This window comes from Oncorhynchus nerka, linkage group LG4, assembly GCF_034236695.1.
Source record: "Oncorhynchus nerka isolate Pitt River linkage group LG4, Oner_Uvic_2.0, whole genome shotgun sequence".
Classification (NCBI taxonomy): Eukaryota; Metazoa; Chordata; class Actinopteri; order Salmoniformes; family Salmonidae; genus Oncorhynchus; species Oncorhynchus nerka.
The window spans coordinates 74,861,512-74,878,674 of record NC_088399.1 but is presented as its reverse complement, the minus strand read 5'-3'; the positions used below and the strand labels follow the sequence as shown (position 1 = coordinate 74,878,674).

General features: G+C 44.4%; 1 protein-coding gene across 1 annotated transcript; it reads left to right on the top strand.

The window, feature by feature from the left end:
• Nucleotides 1-4,557: 4,557 nt before the first annotated feature.
• Nucleotides 4,558-8,106, top strand: LOC115128800 (iroquois-class homeodomain protein irx-4-A-like). Its single transcript, XM_029658927.1, has 6 exons — nucleotides 4,558-4,602; nucleotides 4,838-5,086; nucleotides 5,330-5,439; nucleotides 5,748-5,910; nucleotides 6,210-6,378; nucleotides 6,863-8,106. The coding sequence occupies exons 1-6, from the start codon at nucleotides 4,558-4,560 to the stop codon at nucleotides 7,456-7,458; spliced, it is 1,332 nt and encodes a 443-aa protein (XP_029514787.1). The 3' UTR covers nucleotides 7,459-8,106.
• Nucleotides 8,107-17,163: the final 9,057 nt, after the last annotated feature.

Genomic DNA, 17,163 nt, shown 5'->3' with positions numbered 1-17,163 from the left:
AATATTTCCTACCTGAAAGTACGAATACTATACAATTTTAATCACTATTTAACATGTAGATGCTTTTTGTGTCTCTCAGGTTTGGCTTTTTCAGCATAAAATATTGGGGGAAGAGGTACAGCTGGTAATGTCTGACAGAGAGGAGAAAAACATGCTTTAAATGTCTCTGATGAAGAATCACTTAAAGAACAATGAGACAGAGAGAGAGATGGCCGGCGACTGTGGTGAAAAAGAGAGAGCGAGAAAGAGAGTGCATAGAAATTCTTTATGAAGGTGTTTTAGTTAAGTAGAGCGATGGAGGAAAGTTTAGTTCACCTCTAAGAGCATTTGATCTGCTCTCATCCTCCTCTTGTATGATGGAACAAAATTATATATTACAGTAGAACAGAACAGAATGCAATGCAATACTATACAATAGACCAAAATAGAATAGAATTGAATATTGGGAATCTACTAAACGGATTATCTAAATTCTCTAATTAATTTCTACCCCCTAACTCACTTCATTCTAGGGGGTGGGGGTGAGAACATTTACATTACATTTAAGTCATTTAGCAGACGCTCTTATCCAGAGCGAGAAGAGAAGGAAGGGAGAGGAGGAGAAAAAAGAAATAGCCGACCCACTGTCCTTCATTACCACAGCACAAGGTTCTCTCTCTCTCTCTCTCTCTCTCTCTCTCTCTCTCTCTCCTCTCTCTCTCTCTCTCTCTTGCTCTCTCTCTCTCTCTCTCTCTTGCTCTCTCTCTCTCTCTCTCTCTCTTGCTCTCTCTCTCCCTTTCTCTTTTTCTCTCTGAGGAAGAGGATTATAACAAACCTATACCGTTGTAAACTTGAATGAACCTAACCCACAATCTACCATACTGTAACACACACTATACTGTCCTAAACAGAATACTTCCATACTATACTTCCACATTAGCCAGGCTATCAGAAGGTGTTCTCATACCCCTAATAAGGGCCCTCAAGAGAAGCCCTAAAGAGGGGAAGGAGTCAGTGAACTAAGCCTACGGTATAAATCCACTGACCCTTCTCATCAATGATGCAGAATAAGAGAACAGAAACATGATTACCCTTTTAGCTGCTACGGGGGAGGGGGAGAGAATGAGAGAGGAGGGAGAGGGGGAGAGAATGAGAGAGGAGGGAGAGAGCAAGGGAGAGAGGGGGGAGGGGGAGAGAATGAGAGAGGAGGGAGAGGGCAAGGGAGAGAGGAGGGGGAGGGGGAGAGAATGAGAGAGGAGGGAGAGGGGGAGAGAATGAGAGAGGAGGGAGAGAGCAAGGGAGAGAGGGGGGAGAGATTGAGAGAGGAGGGAGAGGGCAAGGGAGAGAGGAGGGGGGGGGAGAGAATGAGAGAGGAGGGAGAGGGGGAGAGAATGAGAGAGGAGGGAGAGAGCAAGGGAGAGAGGGGGGAGAATGAGAGAGGAGGGAGAGAGCAAGGGAGAGAGGGGGAGGGGGAGACAATGAGAGAGGAGGGAGAGAGCAAGGGAGAGAGGAGGGGAGGGGGAGAGAATGAGAGAGGAGGGGAGAGAGCAAGGGAGAGAGGGGGAGAGGGAGAGAATGAGAGAGGAGGGAGAGGGGGAGAGAATGAGAGAGGAGGGAGAGAGCAGAAGAGAGATGAGAGAGGAGCGAGAGAGCAGGAGAGAGATGAGAGAGGAGGGAGAGAGCAGGAGAGAGATGAGAGAGGAGGGAGAGAGCAAGGGAGAGATGAGAGAGGAGGGAGGGAGCAGGAGAGAGATGAGAGAGGAGGGAGAGAGCAGGAGAGAGATGAGAGAGGAGGGAGAGAGGAGGGAGAGAGGGGGAGATAATGAGAGAGGAGGGAGAGAGCAAGGGAGAGATGAGAGAGGAGGATGAGGGGGAGAGATGAGAGAGGAGGGAGAGAGCAAGGGAGAGATGAGAGAGGAGGGAGAGGGGAGAGATGAGCGAGGAGGGAGAGAGCAGGAGAGAGATGAGAGAGGAGGGAGAGAGGAGGGAGAGAGGGGGAGAGAATGAGAGAGGAGGGAGAGAGCAAGGGAGAGATGAGAGAGGAGGGAGAGAGAAAGGGAGAGATGAGAGAGGAGGGAGAGATGAGAGAGGAGGGAGAGAGGAGGGAGAGAGGGGGAGAGAGAGGAGAGAGGAGGGGGAGAGCAAGGGAGAGATGAGAGAGGAGGGAGAGAGCAAGAGAGAGATGAGAGAGGAGGGAGAGAGGAGGGAGAGAGGGGGAGAGAATGAGAGAGGAGGGAGAGAGCAAGGGAGAGATAAGAGAGGAGGGAGAGAGGAGGGAGAGAGGGAGAGAGAATGAGAGGAGGAAGAGGGGGAGAGAATGAGAGGAGGGAGACGGGAGACTGGGAGAGAATGAGAGAGGATGGAGAGGGGGAGAGAGATGAGAGAGATGAGAGAGGAGGGAGAGAGAGATGAGAGAGGAGGGGGAGAGAGAAGAGAGAGGAGGGGAAGAGAGATGAGAGAGGAGGGAGAGGGGGAGAATGAGAGAGGAGGGAGAGAGCAGGAGAGAGATGAGAGAGGAGGGAGAGAACAGGAGAGAGATGAGAGAGCAGGGGAGAGGAGGGAGAGAGGGGGAGAGAATGAGAGGAGGAAGAGGGGGAGAGAATGAGAGAGGAGGTAGACGGGGAGAGAATGAGAGAGGATGGAGAGGGGGAGAGAATGAGAGGAGGAAGAGGGGGAGAGAATGAGAGAGGAGGGAGACGGGGAGAGAATGAGAGAGGGTGGAGAGGGGGAGAGAGATTAGAGAGATGAGAGAGGAGGGAGAGGGGGAGAATGAGCGAGGAGGGAGAGAGCAGGAGAGAGATGAGAGAGGGGGGAGAAAGGAAGACCGAGAGAGTTGAGTGAGCAAGAGACGGGGAGAGAGAGATGAGATACTCATCATCTTTAATGCTTTAGATTAGTAATGACAGATACAGTTACAGTATTGTTATATCAGTAAAATCTCATGTCAAGTGTTTTTATTAAGGATGACGTGTTTGGATAGTCTCTAGGGAGAGATGACATTGATCTGTTAAGAATTACTCTGATAGTGTGATTCTTACACACACACACACACACACACACACACCCACACACACACACATACACACACACACACAAACACACATCTTATTAGGATATAATTACAATTTGACCTTTAGTAATTAAAAAACAGGTAAACAATCATGTATAATACAGCTAAATCATAATATGAATAGCATTTCCTCTTCCAGGGCAACTTTGAATTTATCATCATCACAGCCACTGAGTTGGAAATGATGCCCTCTCAAGATAAGAGACGTGCTTATTGTTTGATTAATTCGTTCAGACCTGGCTATTATAATCTCCTCACCACTATAACAGCTTGATCAGGAGTCAGGAGGTAATTTCATTGAGGTGACATGTTATCTAAACTACAGGAATAAAAAGCTATTATGCTAATATCATCTCATAGTCATCAATCATCTGCGATAGAGCTTTCACATCATTCCTTGTTCCACCTCTGATGTAGTGTGTGTGTGTGTGTGTGTGTGTGTGTGTGTGTGTGTGTGTGTGTGTGTGTGTGTGTGTGTGTGTGTGTGTGTGTCGGAGGGAGGAAGGGAGCGATTTGAACACATCCTCATTATATTTACCGGGACCCCGGGGCGGTGTGTGCGCTCGTGTGGAAACAAAAATCGTTAAGCGAGCAGGTCTGTCGTTCACAGACACCGGCAATAACGGGAAGGAGTCTATGGTTTTAGACAGTTTGGAGAAACTGCCCAGAGTTATATAGTTGTATTTTCTTTCCTGTCTTGTAGTTCAACGAAAGCAGACTTTGATACGTTTATTCTTCAAAATAATTCGGAGGAATTTAGGCCTATACCTTCGTTTTTGTTTTCTCAATGAAAGTAGGCTTTTCTAACTCGATGATGCATTTTGACCACTTTTAATTGATTTAATATATAGTGTATTATTTTACACATTTGTATTTCTCCACAAAACGAGGCTAAATCGAAGGTCCTGAACTAAATATGCTGAAGGAGATGACCAGTAGTTGTGCACGCCGGAGTCCATGTGACGTCAGAGAGACAGGCGAGTTAAAAGCAGAGAGCGCATCAGGAGTGGCATGGTTGGTTTGTGGATCATAGATCACAACATCCCTGCCTCTTTGGACTGCAAATAATGTGTTTCACCAGACTGACTGGACGGTAAACATATTCATTAATTCAGCGCGTCACCAACCGTCAACCGACTTGGACACCTGAGCCATCCCCAAAAAAACATCCCAAGGGAGAATTGCTCTATAGCTGATATTTCTCTCATACCTCAATAGAAGAGCCGAAGAACAGCTGAAGCAGACTGTTCATTACAAACCAAATATTGGGTGCCGGCACGTTACCCGCAGTGGAAAGCAGTGTGTCTTGGTGTTGATTTGATTTAGTCAAAGTTACCTTTACGCACAGATCTAGCACACGTGTAACTTACCCAGATTCTTTCTTCGGAACTGACCTTAGATCAGCGTCTACGGGCTACTTGATCCTGATGCATTGATGAGTGACAGTTGGACATTGTGCTGGTGCTTGATCCTTTAAAGTTTGCCGCCATTCACTGATGTTTGATATCATGGCTTACCCGCAGCTAGGATACCCCTATTCACCCACACACCAGGTAATGCGTTTTTCACTCAATTAGAAGAAACTTGAACGTGTGGTGAAGGAAAACATTGTTTGTTTCTGTACTTCATAAGCTAGTGTCTCCGGTTTTGCAGATACATCATATAGCCTACGTTTTTTTTATTTTTACAAAATAACTGTGATTTATTGGTAGCCTTTTTCGTTTTGTGCTCATGTATTGCGTATTGTCTATATTTGTACTAAATAATGTTTTCTTGTTTTCGCGCCAGTTCCTCATGAGCACGAGCTCTTTGGCCAGCTGCTTCGAGCCTGGCGGAAGGTCTCTCCTGGACTCAGGTGTGACGCATCCCTCTCCCCAGCCTCTTCGGTGCCCAGCGTACGAGAGCAGGCTGCTCGGCTCCCCGGGCCAGGAGATACCAACCCCGGCTATAGGTCTGGGTGTGTATGGAGCTGGCTATGGAAAGAGCCAAGGGTACTATGGCACCTGCGGAGGCGACGCAACAGCTCTGTATGCCAGGGTAGGTAGGCTTTTTTTCCCTATATTGACTTTCCTTCTTCTTTTTTTCTTTTTATCTTCTTTTTTCATTTAATTGGTCATGTCAGCGAAAATAAAAAAGGACAAACCTTTGTCCAATTCGTGCGCACTGGACTGATCCATATCTGTGGTGAGCAAAGTAGACTAAACAAAACATAATTGACTCCGTTTTTGAAAGGTTTTGTCAAGTTATGTCAATGAAAGTCTTTTGATTTCATATCTGCAGGGAACCTTGGAGTCCAAAGATGGAGCGTCTGCACATGTGGGGGCCTCTCAAACCCCTGCATACTATCCATATGATTACGCATTTGGGCAGTATCCATATGACCGATATGGGTATGTCTACTACTATGTTATCTGTTTCTAAATAACTTGTAATTCTTGTAAACATCAAAATATGATCTAAATATGAGAAATAGGAATAAGGCATTGATGCATAACATAGTTCCATCTACACATGTATATCTCTTGAACATATATGTCAAACACCAAGTACAAGGAGGAAAAAATACAATATTTGAAAACGAAGCTCCAGCACATATTAGATCCATTCAACATAATGTGAAAAATGCAATATTTGGAAGAGTTTCTCTGTCAAATTCACTCCTATTCTGACACCACTCCCCTCACCTCGCTTCTCCCAGGTATGGGTCATCTGTGGACAGTGCCGCAGCACGGAGGAAGAACGCCACCAGGGAGACCACCAGCACTCTGAAGGCCTGGCTGCAGGAGCACCAGAAGAACCCGTATCCCACCAAGGGAGAGAAGATCATGCTGGCCATCATCACCAAGATGACACTTACACAGGTAACAACTGGCTCAGTGTTTGGGGATGAATATGTTAGTTGGAGCTCTTCTGAACTTATCATGTGTAACAGTACATGCTCGATCGAGGAGTACTAGGCACTGGTTAATCACAGAAGAAGATTACATCCCACAGAAATGTGTCTTCTGCTTTATCCTAAAGCCTCCTAAAGACCCAAATACACATACATACGATGCCCCTGGAGCAGGTTTAGGGGTTAAGTGCCGTGCTCAGGGCCACAACAGTAGGCTTGGGAATTGATCAAATATGTAATGATTTATTAATGTGTTTGTTCATTCAGGTGTCCACGTGGTTTGCCAATGCACGGCGGAGGTTGAAGAAGGAGAACAAAGTCACATGGTCACCACGAGCCAATAAAAGCTCTGATGAGAGGGGCTGTGAAGATGACAGTGATGGTGTGGAGGGATCGCAAGAGGAGGAGCCAATTAAACGCGAGATAGATGTTGATGGTGAGTGCATGTGTACCATAGATTTATATAATTAACTAGACGAACCCATTAACATGCTACCCGCTCTCACAGTCAACTCAGAATCAGATGTTCATCCATGTTTCTCAAACTTGAAATTTGGAAGTTGTTCCAAACATCAAATTTCGAAGTGTTTATGGTTAAGTTCAGGCATTAACTCCAAATTCTTAAGGTGAGGCATTAACTCTGAATGGTTAAGGTATAGTGTTAAGGTTTGGGATAGGCTATCGCAGGATTCAAATGTTCAACCGTTGGAATCAGAGGCAGATGCTTACTGTTTCCCCAAGTGGCTGGTTTCCACGTCATCTCCTGACATCCACAGACATGGATGGACGTCGAATACTGACCTGTATCACGAGTGATCTGGCTGTTAAAATGGCTTCCCATTCATTTATATGGAAGTTGCTTTCTATCCGTCCTGTCAATTTTGTGATTGTTAAAACGTCTTTGTATTTTTTGGTTGTAGACTCTGTAACGGGGAGGTGTGTGGACCTAAAACAGAGTGAACTGGAGGACTTTGATCTGCTGGAGTCAGATGGTTCTGACTGCGACCCTAAACACCCGTTTCACACCAAAGACACCCCAGTACACACACCACCGGACCAGCGCCACCACCCCAAAGACCCTTCCAACAGCCCACTCACACATACCCCAGACACACTCCGACACGGGAATGAACGATTGCCACAGTCAGCAGATTGCCTCAAAAACACACCAGACCACGACCGAACAACCAACTCATTCTACACTCAACGGGACCTGCGAAGTACAGAGAGCAGCAAACCTAACATCTGGTCCATTGCACAAACTGCTGCTATCCAACCTGAGTTCCCTCCATGCATGCACACAGCCACCCCCAGCGAGGCCCTCTCCCCAGGGGGGTATCTGACCGAAGTACCCAACCTGAAGGTGAGGGCGGCTGAGCAGCAGGACTCGCCAGTGGCTACTCTGAGAGATTGGGTGGACGGGGTATTCCACGACCCCCTGTTCAGACAGAGTTCCTTTAAACCTGTGCTGTCCAAGTCAGCCATGGACAGGGTGTGGATTGGGTTAAATGGATAGGCGATGGACGGCAGAACTCTGTTGAACATGTTACCTCGTCTTTGCAGTATGTATCGACTTCCTTAGAGAGACATACAGAGACTGCTATCCTCTCACCATTTGAATTAACTCAACCTGAGCAGAAGGCTATCTGAACTCCTTATGATACTACATGCTTCCAATGCCTTTTTTTGTTTTAGAAAAATGTCAATACATGAATGCACATAAACGGCAGTATAATGACGTTATAATGACAAACATCAGAACAATGACGGTTTGCATAAATATCTAATTCAGACTACTTTCACTTTAAATGCATTTTTAAATGAGTGGAAAAAAGAGGGATTCAATCCCTTTGGACACTAAGAAAAGCAAAGTAGTAGCCTACCCATTCTCCCAGTAAAATGATCCCCCACATTCAACAGATTAAAAAGTTCTGGATTGTTGAATCACTAAAACACACTGATAATATGTTGTTTTATGATCTGGGAAGTGGGGACACAGAGTATCCTAGTGGTGTACACCTTTTCCAGACCTCTTATAATAACCTGAAGCATGACAGCACAATGTTTCCTCTTAAACCAAGTAGTGCATAATATACAGTATGTTTTGCTTATGATCACATCTGATAGACGTATTTCACACTTCTTGCACTAAAGTCCGATTGCAGTTGATGAGTCACGGAAATAAACAATTGTTTTTTTTTGCAGAATGATGTTCTCTGTTGAGTGTGATTTCACCTTGCGTTCGCTCTCCATGGTGCTGAAACAGGGTACGTTGTTGACCAGCCTGTAGCCTACGTTTTGCAAATGCAACTATCTTAAATGTGTTATTAAGGCAAAATTGAAAGGATGAACCTTTATGGGTGCCTTGTGTTCGCTCTCCATGGTGCTGAAATTGTGTCGCGTAAACCAACATCTACTAAATCACATGCACATATATCATAGTCTAGTAATGACATGCAATATATATATATATGTATATAATAATAACCATATTTTTACCTATTATATTTCTAGGTTTATTTTATATTTTGTATTGATCTTTCAATTTCCTCCAAGACTACATTTTTGCACATATAGTTCCTCAATTAATGCACCTTGGAGTGCGAGAGAGAGTGTAGGATATTTCTCCCTCATTTATGTGTGTGTGTGTGTGTGTAAAAGGCGGCAAGCTGGGCATCGTTGAGCCGTGACTAATTCCAACACAGAGGACAGGGCTGCTAAATTGTTAAATCGATGCCACTTCCACAGCGGGCCCAGATATAGCAGCAATCAGCGATGCGTCTCTTTTCATTAGGCGGCTTTTGACTGCATCAACCTGGGACCATGAGCTGCGCATCCACCGCTCTCTAAACGGGTCATGATAAAATATACTCCATTATAGAATATACTCCATTAGCGAAGAGTTGAGCTCCTTAACACACTTCTTAATCTAATAGCTTTATCTCCACTGACTTCATGCAATATCTTCGTATTTTCCCGCTGAAGGGATAGGAGTAGCCTAGGCCTAACATTTTAAGAGATCCATGACGTGATGCCATTCAACCCGAGGGTTGAGTGAGACTTTTCAACGGTTTGAATAATACATGGCATGAGAGAAATCGAATGGATGAATAATATTGATACAAATCAGTTCAAATTCGATCAGGTAAACATCTTGTAAATATATATAGTAAAGGCCTACATCATGGACTTATTTTGATTCTTTGAATTATCCCACCCGTCATATAATTATCACTTTATACGATGCTTCATTAATGTCGTTGCATCAAGCCAATTTAGTAAGAAATAACATTATAGACCTACAGCAAAAGCTTTCCCACCCTAAAATCCTACAATATCCCACAAACCTTAAGTTGTCAAAAACAATAAATTATTCAACAGAACTTCACGAATTTTAGGCATCCTAAAATGTTCCATAAACACTTCCTAAATAAGAGTTGAAGAACAATTATAGGGTCCAGGATGGATAAACTACTTTTCCCTCTCTCTTCCTTTCTCCTGCGTTTTCGGTTTAGGAAAGATAATAAAGTATTAAACAGAACAGAGCCGAGATCTTCCGAGGCCTTGTATGGAATTAACCATTTCAGTCTAAATAATTCAAGAAGAATTCAACCGAGAATTCCATTCTTTTTCTGTTTCATAAATAAATGAGATGTAAGATGATAAATAATGACATCTGGCTCTTCCTGTAAAGTTTACTTTCTTGAGCACGATGAATGGAGCCATACTATAACAAACAATCCTCTAGTCTTATTCACAGAGAGCTAACTAAGGATTATAAAAGTGGTGTGGTGATTAGCCTATACAATAGACAATCTCTGAAATGTTGCTCTAGGGTATCATTCCATTTTATTCAATTGCAATTTGTGAGATGATAAACTCCCAACCCCGAACGAGAACTCTACAATGAGCCAAAGCACACAATAATACACATATATCGAAAGGTTAAAAATGAACCCCCAAAGTTCAGTGTGCTTATATCATCTATGCCGTTTAGCTCTGAGGTGAGAGGAGATGTGAGGGCAAAGATATGAAGCGATGGGAGGAGAGAGGGAGAGTGCGCTTAATGGGACTGGAGTACCCGTTGGCACTCTCATCAGCTGCGGGGACAGGGGCCTCAAGTACTGGAGAGCACTAGCCTATCTTGCAGAGCACTGCACTGCTGAGTGGCAACTTGAAGGTTTTCTCACTATGAGTTAAGTTCAATACTGCATGTGTTCCATGTCTCTGTCTGACCAGTGGAGATGTGAATCTGTTCTCCATCCTCTCTTTGTCCTTTCCCCCTCTTTACCCTCCTCTGACATCCTCTGTCTTTCCTTCCGTTCCTTTCTCCCTCTTTACCCTCCTCTGACATCCTCTGTCTTTCCTTCCGTTCCTTTCTCCCTCTTTACCCTCCTCTGACATCCTCTGTCTTTCCTTCCGTCCTTTCCTTTTACCCTCCTCTGACATCCTTGTCTTTCCTTCCGTTCTTTCTCCCTTTTACCCTCCTCTGACATCCTCTGTCTTTCCTTCCGTTCCTTTCTCCCTCTTTACCCTCCTCTGACATCCTCTGTCTTTCCTTCCGTTCCTTTCTCCCTCTTTACCCTCCTCTGACATCCTCTGTCTTTCCTTCCGTTCCTTTCTCCCTCTTTACCCTCCTCTGACATCCTCTGTCTTTCCTTCCGTTCCTTCCTCTGACATCCTCTGTCTTTCCTTCTCCCTCTTTACCCTCCTCTGACATCCTCTGTCTTTCCTTCCGTTCCTTTCTCCCTCTTTACCCTCCTCTGACATCCTCTGTCTTTCCTTCCGTTCCTTTCTCCCTCTTTACCCTCCTCTGACATCCTCTGACATCCTCTGACATCCTCTGTCTTTCCTTCCGTTCCTTTCTCCTCTCCTCCTCCTCTCTTACAGTACCTCTACTCTTGCTAAATTCTCTCATCCTTTTGCACCTCTCTCCTTCCTCTCTGTCATCCCATCCCCTCCTCTCCTCTCACCCTCTCTTCTCCCCCTCCTCTCCCCCTTCACTTCCCCTCATCAACTTCAACCATAGACAGTCTAGACACACAAACAATATATCCCACCCTGCCTCTCGTCTCTCTGCCTCTCTCTCTCTCTCTCTCTCTCTCTCTCTCTCTCTCTCTCTCTCTCTCTCTCTCTCTCTCTCTCTCTCTCTCTTCTCCCACTTCTCCCACTTCTCCCACACGACACCATGCTCTGTGGGCCAGATAATGCAATTAAGCCATAGTGTGTTTAATGCCCAGTCTAGTAGAGCAGCAGAGACAGGTCGGACCTGATGTTAGCTTGTCTGTTTCACACCAGTAAATAAAACAGCCCACCCATTGCACACCCTGTGGGGACGGATCATGCAAACATTTACAGGCAAGCATCTGTCAAATGCCTGAGCAGTGCATGTCTTTCTTTCAACATAAAGTCTGCTTTTACATTTAGATTTTGTAAGTGGTGGAACCGTAGAAATATAATTACGTGAACAGGCAAAGCCCTTCAGATGACAGCAATTTCACAGTTATATAGCGCCTTCAGAAAGTATTCAAACCCCTTGACTTTTTCCACATTTTGTTACATTACAGCCTTATTCTAAAACGGATTAAATCATTTCCCCCCTCACCAAACAACACACAATACCGTATACAAAGCAAAAACAGTTTCTAGAAATATTTGCTAATATTCTTTTGTTTGTTTAATATACATTTACATAAGTATTCATACCCTTTACTCAGTAATTTGTTGAAGCACCTTTGGCAGCGATTACAGTATCGATTCTACTTGGGTATGACATTACAAACTTGGCACACCTGTATTTGGGGAGTTTCTTCCATTCTTCTCTGCAGATCCTCTCAAGCTCTGTCAGGTTGGATGGGAAGTGTTGCTGCACAGCTATTTTCAGGGTTCTCCAGAGATGTCTGATCAGGTTCAAGTCCGGTCTCTGGCTGGGGAACTCAAGGACATTCGGAGACTTGTCCCAAAGCCACTCCTGCCTTGTCTTGCCTGTCTGCTTAGGGTCGTTGTCCTGTTGGAGGGTGAACCTTCACCCCCGACTGAGGACCTGAGCACTCTGGAGCAGGTTTTCATCAAGGATCTCTCTGAACTTTTCTCCATTCATCTTTCCCTCCATCCTGATTCGTCTCCCAGTTCCTGCCCCTGAAAAACATCCCCACAGCATGATACTGCCACCACCATGCTTCACCCTAGGGATGATGCCAGGTTTCCTCCAGACGTGATGCTTGGCATTCAGGCTAAATAGTTCCATCTTGGTTTCATCAGACCAGAGAATCTTGTTTCTCATCGTCTGAGAGTTTTTAGGTGCCTTTTGGCAAACTCCAAGCAGGCTGTCATATACCTTTTACTGAGGAGTGGCTTCTGGCTGGCCACTCTACCATAAAGGCCTGATTGGTGGAGTGCTGCAGAAATGGTTGTTCTTCTGGAAGGTTCTTCCAGCTCCACAGAGGAACTCTAGACCTTTGTCAGAGTGACCATCGGGTTCTTGGTCACCTCACCTAACCAAGGCCCTTCTCCCTGATTGCTCAGGTCTGGCTGGGCGGCCAGCTCTAGGAAGAGTCTCGGTGGTTCCAAAGTTCTTCCATTTAAGAAGGATGGAGGACACTGGGTTCTTGGGGATTTTCAATGCTGCAGATATTTGTTGGTACCCTTCCCCAGATCTGTGCCTCGACACAATGCGGTCTCGGAGCTCTACGAACAATTCCTTCGACATCATGGCTTGGTTTTTGCTCTGTTATGCACTGTCAACTGTTCGGACCTCATATAGACAGGTGTATGCCTTTCCAAATCATGTCCAATCAATTGAATTTACCACAGGTGGACTCCATATAAATAAGGTATTTCTGTTTTTGATTTTTTTAAACATTAGCAAAAATGTGTGTAGATTGCTGAGGGATTGTTTTATTTTATCCATTTTAGAAAAAGGCTGTACCGTAACAAAATGTGGAAAAAGTCAAGGGGTCTGAAGAATTCCAGAGGGCACTGTATATGGGTGGAACTATGTACAACATTCATGTATATATTGTGATCATTATAATAGAATTTCATTCCATCTCCCACAATAAGGTGGTAGCCCTGTTTATAGTTCACCGTCAGTCTTTTCAGAATATCTAACTTGGAAGGTATGTGGAAGGGTGTTACTGCAGACTCCAGGGGAGGAAGTAGTTCATTCCTTTAAGAGCATTCTATTGACTTCTCCTATGCTGTCTACACCTTCAGTCTAACACATAGCCCACTCAACAGCCTCATTCACACACACACGCACCTACGTACACACACACACACACACACACACACACACACACACACACACACACACACACACACACACACACACACACACACACACACACACACTTATAAGAATGCACACTCTCTCCCCCCCTTCCAGACACACACCACGGCCACACCATTCTTTCCTGTGTCCTGTCATACACACACACACACACACACACACACTCAAATCGTATGAGGCTATCAGAGTGCTGAGAGCTAACTCTCTCTCCAGACTCTGTCACGTCACCCCCCTTAGCGGAGGTGTCTGCTTCCCCCAGCTACCCTCTCTGTCCCTGGCACTAGAACATGTCACATTGTCTACATGATAAAGGTCACGTCTGTAGTCTGTTACTTCAGCTGAGGAGGAGGAAGTCCCTCCAAGACAATGATCTATGGTCAGTTATGAGTTTTATACGCTTAATGGTAAAGGTTAGGATTGAAGGATGGTGAGCTGATCCTAGACCTGTGTCTATGGGCAGATTAGACCCAGTGTGACTTTATGAAAGTGAAGGTTAGATAATTGACTAAAGTGAGAGCAGGGGTCGTTCCTTAGTAAGGCTGGAGGCTCAATAATGTGACAGATCTTAGAGGTACAATCTTTTAATGGGGCAATTAAACGGTGAGAAATTGTATTTTATGTTGAGAATGCAGTGATTATAGAGGGAAAGAGCGAGCGAAAGAGAGAGAGTGTGTGTGTGTGTGTGTGTGTGTGTGTGTGTGTGTGTGTGTGTGTGTGTGTGTGTGTGTGTGTGTGTGTGTGTGTGTGTGTGTGTGTGTGTGTGTGTGTGTGTTGCGTGTGTGTAGAGAGGAAATTCAATGGCATTTATCCTCATTATCTTCTGCATAGAGGAATCTATTGGAGATTTTTACTAACCTCTTCTCCACACAAAAAACATACCTTCACTTTCCTTTGTCTGCATGTGAAACAACAGAACTTTGAAGATATTCTCAAAAAGGTCTCATTATTAAATACAAGCCGGATGGAAGGATTGCTGTGTAAATCATACTCCTTCAATAACAACATTTCCTGTCAATAACATTTCTATGTGTTTTCTCTTTCTATTAAAAAAAAGTGATTTGACAGCTTGCACTCATCCTAGACAGTGAAAATAAGCTTAATTGCACATCAGACTAAAATACGTTTGACTGATTTGATTTGATAACAGTCTTAAATTCTACCTACAGATTCCTCTCAGTATTGCATCTCTATATCTATTAGCTGGTCAGAGTATTTTAGAGGGATGAATAATTGAAAAAGGTGCTGTTTTATTCAACACAATTCATATGCTCAGTTTCATCTGAAGATTTCGCTCAGAGCAATGCCCCAACCAGCCAAGCACCTGCAACCTATACACACACACCTCTTAACCAACCAGTGTGTGACTCACTAAAACCTCCACGCCTTTCAACCTCTCAACTCCCTAACCCTGACCGAACATCCTTTCTAACAATGGCCTCCTCTTCTCTCTTTCAATCACCCATCCCTGGTCTGACTATGAATGAGTCTTACCCTCTTACCATAGCATCAAACCCTCTCTTCCTGTGTCACCAAGACCAATTATATCAGCTTGAATGCTCTCCTCCCAACCTGAGTGCCATGGTGTGGAAAACGCAGTTCCAATGGCTGCCTGCATCGCCAGACCGGGACAGAATAGCTCTAGCACTGTCTGTCTGCATCTGTAGCCCAGCCCTACTACACCCTGCCTGGGCCAATTTGGCATGCAGGTCTATGGAGAATAAGGCTGCTGAAATATATATATGATCTTCTTCAAACATGTATTGTTCCACACGGCTGTTCTCTATCAGACTGGAGCTCCCCTGACATCTTCAAGAGGTGGTAGAGGGCAGCTGACTTACAGGCTCGGAAATGTGGGAGTGAGCATGGGCGGATTGGCTGTCTGTCAATTCTGGCAAATGCCAGAAAGGCCACACCATCATTTATTACTCTGGGCTGGTCGAAACTGACAAAAAAAATCGAAACTCAGCAAAAAAAGAAACGTCCTCTCACTGTCAACGGCGTTTTATTTTCAGCAAACTTGACATGTGTAAATATTTGGATGAACATAACAAGATTCAACAACTGAGACATAAACTGAACAAGTTCAACAGACATGTGACTAACAAAAATGGAATAATTTGTCCCTCAACAAAGGGTGTGGTCACCAGCTGCATTAAGTACTACAGTGCATCTCCTCCTCATGGACTGCACCAGATTTGCCAGTTCTTGCTGTGAGATGTTACCCCACTCTTCCACCAAGGCATCTGCAAGTTCCCGGACATTTCTGGGGGGAATGTCCCTAGCCCTCAGCCTCCGATCCAACAGGTCCCAAGCGTGCTGAATGGGATTGAGATCCGGGCTCTTCGCTGGCCATGGCAGAACACTGACATTCCTGTCTGGCACTATTTTTAATTCCAGATGAAAAGCGTGCCCAAAGTAAACTGCCTGCTACTCAGGCCCAGAAGCTAGGATATGCATATGGATAGAATATGGATAGAAAACACTTGGATAGAAAACACTCTAAAGTTTCCAAAACAGTTAAAATAATGTATGTGAGTATAACTGAACTGATTTGTCAGGCGAAAACCTGAGAAAAATGTATCCAGGAAGTGGGATTTTTTAAACGTTTATAGTTTTCTATTGAATGCCATTACAGTATCCATTGATTTAGGACTCAAATGGCAATTCCTATGGCTTCCACTAGATGTCAAGAGTCTTTAGAAATGGTTTCAGGCTTGTATTCTGAAAAATGAGGGAGTAAGACCTCTCTGAATGAGTAAGACCTCTCTGAATGAGTGGACACTGCAGTGGCCCAGAGCTTTTTAATGCGCACGACCGAGAGTGCGGTTTCTTGTTTACCTTTTATATTGATGGTGTTATTGTCCGGTTGAAATATTATTGATTATTATGACTAAAAACAACCTGAGGATTGATTATAAACATTGTTTGACTTGTTTCTACGAACTTTACGGATACTATTAGGATTTTTCGTCCAGCCTCTCTCAGCCTATTTCGGACAGTCTGAGCACTGATGGAGGGATTGTGCATTCCTGGTGTAACTCAGGCAGTTGTTGTTGCCATCCTGTACCTGTCCCGCATGTGTTTTTCGGATGTACCGATCCTGTGCAGGTGTTGTTACACGTGGTCTGCCACTACGAGGACAATCAGCTGTCCATCCTGTCTCCCTGTAGCACTGTCTTAGGCATCTCACAGTACGGACATTGCAATTTATTGCCCTCATCTGCAGATGAGTAGGGACCCTGTGCATCTTTATTATTGTGTTTTTCGGTCAGTAGAAAGGCCTCTTTAGTGTCCTAAATTTTCATAACTGTGACCTTAATTGCCTACTGTCTGTAAGGTGTTATTGTCTTAACAACCGTTCCACAGGTGTATGTTTGTTAATTGTTTATGGTTCATCGAACAAGCATGGGAAACAGTGTTTAAACACTTTACAATGAAGATCTGCGAAGTTATTTGGATTTTTACGAATTATCTTTGAAAGACAGGGTCCTGAAAAGGGACGTTTCTTTTTTTGCTGAGTTTATAATCTACAAAAAATACTGGACACGGCCCGGCGGCCCATGAGCCTTTAAAAAAAAAACTTTTGTGCTATTTCTCTGTTGCCATAATCATCTATACTGAGCATTTGGCTGACCAGTGGGCAACGGTCGGCTCCCCTACCAAGATAGGCTGGCTGAGCTGAGGTGGCGCAAATTCGCATTCAAAGTCAAATGCGGATCATCAAGGCGAGTAAGACTCGCTCTGACTCTGTCAGTCACTCAGTCAAAACAGAAAACGGATGTAGTGATATCGTAAATACCTCATATGCAACTACTAATAAGGCTAAGCCATTAGCCTATTAACAATTGTATCTGAATCCATAAAGATGATTAGCAATATGCAAGAGACTATGGTTGAGTTACACTAATAGGTAATGAAGAAATGTCTGAG

Coding starts and splice junctions, on each gene's coding strand:
- LOC115128800 (XM_029658927.1), top strand. CDS start 4,558: ATGGCTTACCCGCAGCTAGGATACCCCTATTCACCCACACACCAG. Junction 4,603..4,837: donor CCTATTCACCCACACACCAG/GTAATGCGTTTT, acceptor TTTTCGCGCCAG/TTCCTCATGAGCACGAGCTC. Junction 5,911..6,209: donor CCAAGATGACACTTACACAG/GTAACAACTGGC, acceptor TTGTTCATTCAG/GTGTCCACGTGGTTTGCCAA.